General features: G+C 54.7%; 2 protein-coding genes across 5 annotated transcripts in view; both read left to right on the top strand.

Moving 5' to 3' along the window:
- Positions 1–634: 634 nt before the first annotated feature.
- LOC309452459 (class I histocompatibility antigen, F10 alpha chain-like) lies at positions 635–3443 on the top strand (the record flags this gene model as incomplete). The annotated part of the gene is made up of 5 exons (XM_082077082.1): positions 635–746; positions 1317–1580; positions 2560–2832; positions 2913–3218; positions 3319–3443. Exons 1-5 carry the CDS (start codon positions 683–685, stop codon positions 3441–3443), a joined length of 1032 nt encoding a protein of 343 aa, XP_081933208.1. The 5' UTR covers positions 635–682.
- Positions 3444–3446: 3 nt separating this feature from the next.
- Positions 3447–9164, top strand: part of LOC309452457 (uncharacterized protein) — a 30585-nt gene continuing 24867 nt past the window's right edge. For 2 of the 4 annotated variants that reach the window (XM_082077078.1, XM_082077077.1), the window contains exon 1: positions 8545–8685. In XM_082077078.1, coding sequence (XP_081933204.1) covers positions 8616–8685 — 70 coding nt within the window. In that variant the 5' untranslated portion in view covers positions 8545–8615. Of the gene's footprint in view, positions 3670–8544; positions 8686–9164 lie in introns of those variants that run through there. The other 2 variants (XM_082077080.1, XM_082077079.1) reach the window with 2 other exon arrangements.

Genomic DNA, 9164 nt, shown 5'->3' with positions numbered 1-9164 from the left:
TGAAATCCTGATGAAGCTTTTACAATTCTCTCAAGAATTTTCAAAATCCATGTCCACATGTTTACAATTTCACGTCAAAATTGCTAAAATTCCAGTTGTAATTTTTTCAACGTCCCTGAAAAATTTTCCAATTTTCGTCCCAATACTTCACATTCCCATTGAAACTTTTCAAATCCCTCTCAACATTGTTGAAATCCTGTTGAAGCTTTTACAATTCTCTCTAGAATTTTCCAAATCCACCTCAACATGTTTACAATTTCACGTCAAAATTGCTAAAATTCCAGTTGAAACAGGGGACACTGGGCACAGGGGACACCGGGAGTTGGGGGGTCGGGGGTCTCGACCCTGGTGAGGGGTCCGGGGCGCTGGGGGCGGGGCTGCCCCGTGGGGGTCCCGGCCCGAGGGTCCCGGCGGGGCGGGGCCGCCAGGGGGTCACGGGGTCCCCGTTCCCTGTCCCCGCCCCCCGCGCTGCCTCCGGCGCTTTCGCTTTCGCCTCCAACCTGCGGAGCCGGGATCTGCCTGGCGCTTGGTGACGTCAGGCACTGACCGTGCGGCCATTGGCGGGCGGCGGCGGGGCCAATGGCGGAGAGGGGCGGGGGTGGAGCCGGAGCTCGGGGCGGGGCTTTGCGGCGGGTCCCCTGAGGAGAGCAGCGGCAGAGGAGCGGAGCGGAGCCGCGCAGCCATGGGGCCGGGACGGGCGGCGGTTCTGCGTCTGCTGCTGGGGGCCCTGGGCGGGGCGGCGAGCGGTGAGCGCGGGGGCCGGGACCCCCTGGACCCCCCGGACCCCCCTTTCCTGGGCACCGGGACCCCCTGGACCCTTTGCCTTGGGCACCGGCACCCCCTGGAACCCCTGAACCCCCTTCCCAGGGCACCGGGACCCCCTGGATCCACCTTCACCCCCCTGGAACCCCCTTTCCTGGGCACCGGGACCCCCTGGACCCCCCTTTCCTGGGCACTGGAACCCCCTGGACCCCCCTGAACCCCCTTCCCTGGGCACCAGGACCCCCTGGACTGTTTGCCTTGGGCACCGGGACCCCCTGGAACCCCTGAACGCCCTTCCCTGGGCACCGGGACCCCCTGGAACCCCTGAACCCCCTTCCCAGGGCACCGGGACCCCCTGGATCCACCTTCCTGGGCAACTCGGGTCCCCCAACCACTTCTGGGCTTCCGTTCCTGGACCCAGGACACAACTCGCCCCCCCAATATCCCTCCCCAGTCACGTCCCCCCTGACGCTGCCCCGCACCCCATCTGCTCCCCGGGCCCCCCACCCGTCCCGGCACCTTCACCCCGTCTCACTGCCCCCCCGTCCCCGCAGGGCCCCACTCCCTGCGCTACTTTGGTGTTGGGGTGTCGGAGCCCAGCCCGGGGGTGCCTGAGTTCATGGCCATGGGGTACGAGGACGGGAACCCCATCATGCAGTACGACAGCGACACCGGGCGGGCGGTGCCCCGGGCCAACTGGATGGCGGCGAATCTGGACCAGCACTACTGGAACGGAGAGACCCAGATCGCACTGGACTGTCAGCAGATTAACCGCGAGCACCTGGAAATTCTGCGGGACTACTACAACCAGAGCCGGGGTGAGTGGGGGCTCCGTGGGGCCGGGTGGGGCTCCGTGGGGCCGGGTGGGGCTCCGTGGGGCTGGGGGGGGGCTCCGTGGGGCTCCGTGGGGCTGGGGGGGGGGCTCCGTGGGGCTGGGTGGGGGGCTTCTGGATCCCCCGTCCCAGAGCCGGGGGGGGGCTTCTGGATCCCCTAGCCCAGCCCAGCACATCCCCCCACCAGCACCCATGTCCTAGGTCTGGGGGGCTCCTGGGTCCCCCGTCCCAGCCCGTCCTGTCCACACAGCTCCTGGGTCCCCGTCCCAGCCCGTCCTGTCCCCACAGCTCCTGGGTCCCCTGTCCCAGCCCCTCCTGTCCCCCCATCTCCTGGGTCCCCGTCCCAGCCCCTCCTGTCCCCCCAGCTCCTGGGTCCCCATTCCCAGCCCCTCCTGTTCCCCCAGCTCCTGGGTCCCCCGTCCCAGCCCCTCCTGTCCCCCCAGCTCCTGGGTCCCCGTCCCAGCCCCTCCTGTCCCCACAGCTCCTGGGTCCCCGTCCCAGCCCCTCCTGTCCCCCCAGCTCCTGGGTCCCCGTCCCAGCCCCTCCTGTCCCCCCAGCTCCTGGGTCCCCATTCCCAGCCCCTCCTGTCCCCCCAGCTCCTGGGTCCCCCGTCCCAGCCCCTCCTGTCCCCCCAGCTCCTGGGTCCCCCGTCCCAGCCTCTCCTGTCCCCCCAGCTCCTGGGTCCCCCGTCCCAGCCTCTCCTGTCCCCACAGCTCCTGGGTCCCCCGTCCCAGCCCCTCCTGTCCCCACAGCTCCTGGGTCCCCCGTCCCAGCCCGTCCTGTCCCGGGTGCCGTGGGGCCGGTGCAGCCTGGCCGTGCCCCGTGTGCAGGGCTCTGTGTCACACTCCGTGGGGCAGCCCGGGTGCTGTGGGCCCAACCCCCCGGGCTCATGCAGGGCTGGGTGGGGGCGCTACCAGGGCTCTGTGCCCCACTGAACGTCCCCCTGTCCCTGGTTGTGTTTCAGGGGTTCACACCATGCAGGGCATGTTCGGCTGTGACCTCCTGGAGGACGGCAGCACCAGGGGGTATTTTCAGTCCGCCTACGACGGGAAGGATTACATCGCCTTGGACCTGGACACCATGACGTTCACCGCGGTGGACGTGGCGGCACAGTACACCAAGAGGAGGTGGGAGGACACGGCTGAAGCCGAGTGGGTGAAGCACTTTGTGGAGAACACCTGCATCGAGTGGCTGCGGAGATACCTGAGCTACGGGCGCGACGTGCTGGAGCGGAAAGGTGAGGGACGCCGGGGACGCTGGGGACGCCGGAGCCACCGGGGATGGCGCATGTGCCGGCGCTCACCGCTGCCCTTCCAGAGCCGCCCACGGTGCGGGTGTCGGCGTCGGAGGCGCACGGGATCCTGACCCTGCGCTGCCGCGCGTTCGGCTTCTACCCGCGGCCCATCGGCGTCAGCTGGCTCAAGGACGGCGAGGTCCGGGACCAGGACACCGAGTGGGGCGGCATCGTGCCCAACGGCGACGGCACCTACTACACGTGGGCGACCATCGAGGCGCGGCCGGAGGAGCGGGACAGGTTCCGGTGCCGCGTGGAGCACGCCAGCCTGCCCGAGCCGCGGCTGTTCGCCAGCGGTGAGGCCCGTGGGCGCGGGGGCGCGGGGCACGGTGGGTTCGGTTCCCCCCTCACACCCGTGCCCTCCCCAGAGCCAGAGTCCAGCCTGCTCACCATCCTGGGGGCCGTGGCCACCGCCGTCCTGCTTGTCAGCGCCGTGGGCGCCGGAGTCGCCGTCTGGCGGCGCCGCTCAGGTAAAGCGGGGCCGGCGAGGGCGCGGGGGGCCGGGCACTCGGGGATCCCCCGCGGTGGGTGCCGGCACCTCTTTGTCTCCTTAGGGAAGACGCAGAAGGGCTATGGCGTGGCGCCCGGTGAGTACTGGGGGCGCATCCGGCTGCATTCTCTGCACTTTGTGGCCGCTGTCGCTGTCCCCCCGGTGCTGGTGGCGCCTGTGGGGGCTGCAGCGTGGCCGCGGCTCCCGGCGCCGGCGCTCACGGCTGGTTCTCTCTGCAGGTGCGGACGGGGGGTCCGGCGGCTCCAACGGCTCCAACAGCGCAGCCCCAGGTGCGGCGCGGGACGGAGCCGGGGGGGGACGGGGGGACAGGGCGGCCCCGGCTCTCCCTGCTCCCCGGGACCCCGAGCAGAGGGACACGGGGCTGGGGACGGGGACACAGGGCTGCGGGAGGGAGATAAGGGGCTGCGGGAGTGGATGCAGGGCTGGGGACGGGGAGGTGGCCCTGGGTGACACGGGGCTGGGGACATGGGGCTGCGGGAGGGGACACGGGGTTGGGGACGGGGAGGTGGCCCTGGGTGGCACGGGGCTGGGGACGTGGGGCTGTGGGAGGGGATACGGGGATGGGGACACGGGGTTGGGGACGGGGAGGTGGCCCTGGGTGACACGGGGCTGGGGACATGGGGCTGGGGACGGGGAGGTGGCCCTGGGGGACACGGTCAAAACCTTATCGGGGATTTGGAAAACTTTGCGAAAATGTCAGAAGTTTCACCGGGATTTCCAAATGGTCGAAAAGAACTCGAAACATGTCAACATTGATTTTATGATTCTCAAAAGGAGTTTTAGAGATTCTGACGTGAAAGTGTCACAATTTTGTCGGGGATTTGGAACATTTCCCGAGAATTTCAAAAGGTTCACCAGGACTTTCAACATTTTGCAGGGAATACCAATCATGTCAACATTGATTTTAAGAATCTCCAATGGAGTTTTAGAGATTTTCACGTGAAAGTGTCACCATTTAGTCGGGGTTTTGGAATATTTTCTGAAAATTTCAAATGTTTCCCCGGGATTACCAAAACGGTGGAAAAAAACCTCGAAACATGTCAACATTGATTTTATGTTTCTCCAAGGGAGTTTTAGAGATTTTGACGTGAAAGTATCAAAATCTTGTCGGCGATTTGGAAAACTTTGCGAGAATGTCAAAAGTTTCACCGGGATTACCAAAATGTTGAAAAATACTTCGAAACATGTCAACATTGATTTTATGATTCTCAAGAAGAGTTTTAGAGATTTTGACGTGAAAGTATCAAAATCTTGTCGGCGATTTGGAAAACTTTGCGAGAATGTCAAAAGTTTCACCGGGATTACCAAAATGTTGAAAAATACTTCGAAACATGTCAACATTGATTTTATGATTCTCAAGAAGAGTTTTAGAGATTTTGACGTGAAAGTATCAAAATCTTGTCGGCGATTTGAAACTTTGCGGAATGTCATAAGTTTCACCGAGATTTCCAAAATGTTGGAAAAAACTCTAAACATGTCAACAAACCTCGAAACATGTCAACATTGATTTTATGATTCTCAACTGGAGTTTCAGAGATTCTGACGTGAAAGTGTCACCATTTTGTTGGGAATTTGGAATATTTTCTGAAAATTTCAAATGTTTCCTCGGGATTTCCAAAATGTTGGAAAAAACCTCGAAACATGTCAACATTGATATTATGATTCTCAAAAAGAGTTTTGGAGATTTTGACTTGAAAGTATCAAAATCTTGTTGGCGATTTGGAAACTTTGCGAGAATGTCAGAAGTTTGTCCGGGATGTCCAAATGGTCGAAAAGAACTCGAAACATGTCTACACTGATTTTATGTTTCTCAAAAGGAGTTTTAGAGATTCTGACGTGAAAGTGTCACAATTTTCTCGGGGATTTTGAAAATTTCCAAGAATTTCAAAAGTTTCACCGGGATTTCCAACATTTTGCAGGGAATTTTAATCATGTCAACATTGATTTTAAGAATCGCCACTGGAGTTTCAGAGATTTTGACGTGAAAGTACCAAAATCTTGTCGGCGATTTGGAAAACTTTGCGAGAATGTCAAAAGTTTCACCGGGATTACCAAAATGTTGAAAAATACCTCGAAACATGTCAACATTGATTTTATCATTCTCAAGAAGAGTTTTAGAGATTTTGACGTGAAAGTATCAAAATCTTGTCGGCGATTTGAAACTTTGCGAGAATGTCATAAGTTTCACCGGGATTTTCAAAATGTTGGAAAAAACTCTAAACATGTCAACAAACCTCGAAACATGTCAACATTGATTTTATGATTCTCAACTGGAGTTTTAGAGATTCTGACGTGAAAGTGTCACAGTTTTGTCGGGGATTTGGAACATTTCCCGAGAATTTCAAAAGGTTCACCGGGACTTTCAACATTTTGCAGGGAATACCAATCATGTCAACATTGATTTTAAGAATCTCCAAAGGAGTTTTAGAGATTTTCACGTGAAAGTGTCACCATTTAGTCGGGGTTTTGGAATATTTTCTGAAAATTTCAAATGTTTCCCCGGGATTTCCCAAATGTTGAAAAAAACCTCGAAACATGTCAACATTGATTTTATGTTTCTCAAAAGGAGTTTTAGATATTTTGACGTGAAAGTTTCAACGTCTTGTCGGGGATTTGGAAAACTTTGCGAGAATGTCAAAAGTTTCACCGGGATTACCAAAACGTTGAAAAATACCTCGAAACATGTCAACATTGATTTTATGATTCTCAAGAAGAGTTTTAGAGATTTTGACGTGAAAGTATCAAAATCTAGTCGGCGATTTGGAAAACTTTGCGAGAATGTCAAAAGTTTCACCGGGATTCCCAAAATGTTGGAAAAAACTCTAAACATGTGAACAAACCTCGAAACATGTCAACATTGATTTTATGATTCTCAAAAAGAGTTTTGGAGATTTTGACTTGAAAGTATCAAAATCTTGTTGGCTACTTGGAAAACTTTGCGAGAATGTCAGAAGTTTGTCCGGGATGTCCAAATGGTCGAAAAGAACTCGAAACATGCCAACACTGATTTTATGATTCTCAAGTGGAGTTTTAGAGATTCTGACGTGAAAGTGTCACAATTTTCTCGGAGATTTGGAAAATTTCCAAGAATTTCAAAAGTTTCACCGGGATTTCCAACATTTTGCAGGGAATTCCAATCATGTCAACATTGATTTTAAGAATCTCCACTGGAGATTCAGACATTTTGACGTGAAAGTGTCAAAACCTTTTCGGGGATTTGGAAAACTTTGCGAAAATGTCGTAAGTTTCACCGGGATTTCAAAATGTTGGAAAAAACTCTAAACATGTCAATAAACCTCGAAACATATCAACATTGATTTTATGATTCTCAAGTGGAGTTTTAGAGATTCTGACGTGAAAGTGTCACCATTTTGTCGGGAATTTGGAATATTTTCTGAAAATTTCAAATGTTTCCTCGGGACTTCCAAAATGTTGAAAAAAACCTCGAAACATGTCAACATTGATTTTATGATTCTCAAAAAGAGTTTTAGAGATTTTGACGTGAAAGTATCAAAATCTTGTTGGCGACTTGGAAAACTTTGCGAGAATGTCAAAAGTTTCCCCGGGATATCCAAAACGGTGGAAAAAACTCGAAACATGTCAACATTGATTTTATGATTCTCAAGTGGAGTTTTAGAGATTCTGACGTGAAAGTGTCACAATTTTCTCGGGGGTTTGGAAAATTTCCGGAGAATTTCAAAAGTTTCACCGGGATTTTCAAAATTTTGAAGGGAACTCCAAAGCTGTCAACATTGATTTTAAGAATCTCCACTGAAGTTTTAGAGAATTTGACATGAAAGTGTCACCATTTTGTCGGGGATTTGGAAAATTTCCGTAGAATTTCAAAAGATTCACAGGGATTTCCAAAAAGTTGGAAAAAACTCTAAACATGTCAACATTGATTTTAAGAATCTCCACTGGAGTTTTAGAGATTTTCACGTGAAAGTGTCACCATTTTATCGGGGTTTTGGAATCTTTTCTGAAAATTTCAAATGTCTCCCCGGGTTTACCAAAATGTTGAAAAAAACCTCGAAACATGTCAACATTGATTTTATGATTCTCAAAAGTAGTTTTAGAGATTTTGACGTGAAAGTATCAAAATCTTGTCGGCGATTTGAAACTGCGAGAATGTCAAAAGTTTCCCCGGGATATCTAAAACGGTGGAAAAAACTCTGAACATGTCAACATTGATTTTATGATTCTCAACTAGTGTTTTAGAGATTCTGACGTGAAAGTTTCAACGTCTTGTCGGGGATTTGGAAAACTGTGAGAGAGTGTCAGAAGTTTCTCCGGGATGTCCAAATGGTCGAAAAGAACTCGAAACTTGTCAACACTCCAACTGGAATTTTAGCAATTTTGACGTGAAATTGTAAACATGTTGAGGTGGATTTTGAAAATTCTAGAGAGAATTGTAAAAGCTTCAACAGCATTTAAACTTTCAAAAGGATTTCAACAATGTTGAGAGGGATTTGAAAATTTTCAATTTGAATGTGAAGAACTGGGACGAAACTTTCAAATCCCTCTCAAAATTGTTGAAATCCTGATGAAGCTTTTACAATTCTCTCAAGAATTTTCAAAATCCATGTCCACATGTTTACAATTTCACGTCAAAATTGCTAAAATTCCAGTTGTAATTTTTTCAACGTCCCTGAAAAATTTTCCAATTTTCGTCCCAATACTTCACATTCCCATTGAAACTTTTCAAATCCCTCTCAACATTGTTGAAATCCTGTTGAAGCTTTTACAATTCTCTCTAGAATTTTCCAAATCCACCTCAACATGTTTACAATTTCACGTCAAAATTGCTAAAATTCCAGTTGAAACAGGGGACACTGGGCACAGGGGACACCGGGAGTTGGGGGGTCGGGGGTCTCGACCCTGGTGAGGGGTCCGGGGCGCTGGGGGCGGGGCTGCCCCGTGGGGGTCCCGGCCCGAGGGTCCCGGCGGGGCGGGGCCGCCAGGGGGTCACGGGGTCCCCGTTCCCTGTCCCCGCCCCCCGCGCTGCCTCCGGCGCTTTCGCTTTCGCCTCCAACCTGCGGAGCCGGGATCTGCCTGGCGCTTGGTGACGTCAGGCACTGACCGTGCGGCCATTGGCGGGCGGCGGCGGGGCCAATGGCGGAGAGGGGCGGGGGTGGAGCCGGAGCTCGGGGCGGGGCTTTGCGGCGGGTCCCCTGAGGAGAGCAGCGGCAGAGGAGCGGAGCGGAGCCGCGCAGCCATGGGGCCGGGACGGGCGGCGGTTCTGCGGCTGCTGCTGCTGCTGGGGGCCCTGGGCGGGGCGGCGAGCGGTGAGCGCGGGGGCCGGGACCCCCTGGACCCCCCGGACCCCCCTTTCCTGGGCACCGGGACCCCCTGGACCCTTTGCCTTGGGCACCGGGACCCCCTGGAACCCCCTTTCCTGGGCACCGGCACCCCCTTCACCCCCCTGGACCCCCCTTTCCTGGGCACCGGGACCCCCTGGACCCCCCTTTCCTGGGCACTGGAACCCCCTGGACCCCCCTGAACCCCCTTTCCCTGGGCACCAGGACCCCCTGGACTGTTTGCCTTGGGCACCGGGACCCCCTGGAACCCCTGAACCCCCTTCCCTGGGCACCGGGACCCCCTGGAACCCCTGAACCCCCTTCCCAGGGCACCGGGACCCCCTGGATCCACCTTCCTGGGCAACTCGGGTCCCCCAACCACTTCTGGGCTTCCGTTCCTGGACCCAGGACACAACTCGCCCCCCCAATATCCCTCCCCAGTCACGTCCCCCCTGACGCTGCCCCGC

The sequence above is a fragment of the Streptopelia decaocto genome, assembly GCF_964273445.1.
Source record: "Streptopelia decaocto genome assembly, contig: HAP1_SCAFFOLD_218, whole genome shotgun sequence".
NCBI lineage: Eukaryota > Metazoa > Chordata > Aves > Columbiformes > Columbidae > Streptopelia > Streptopelia decaocto.
Note: the sequence above shows the minus strand (reverse complement) of the source record. Positions and strands in the feature narration are given on the sequence as shown.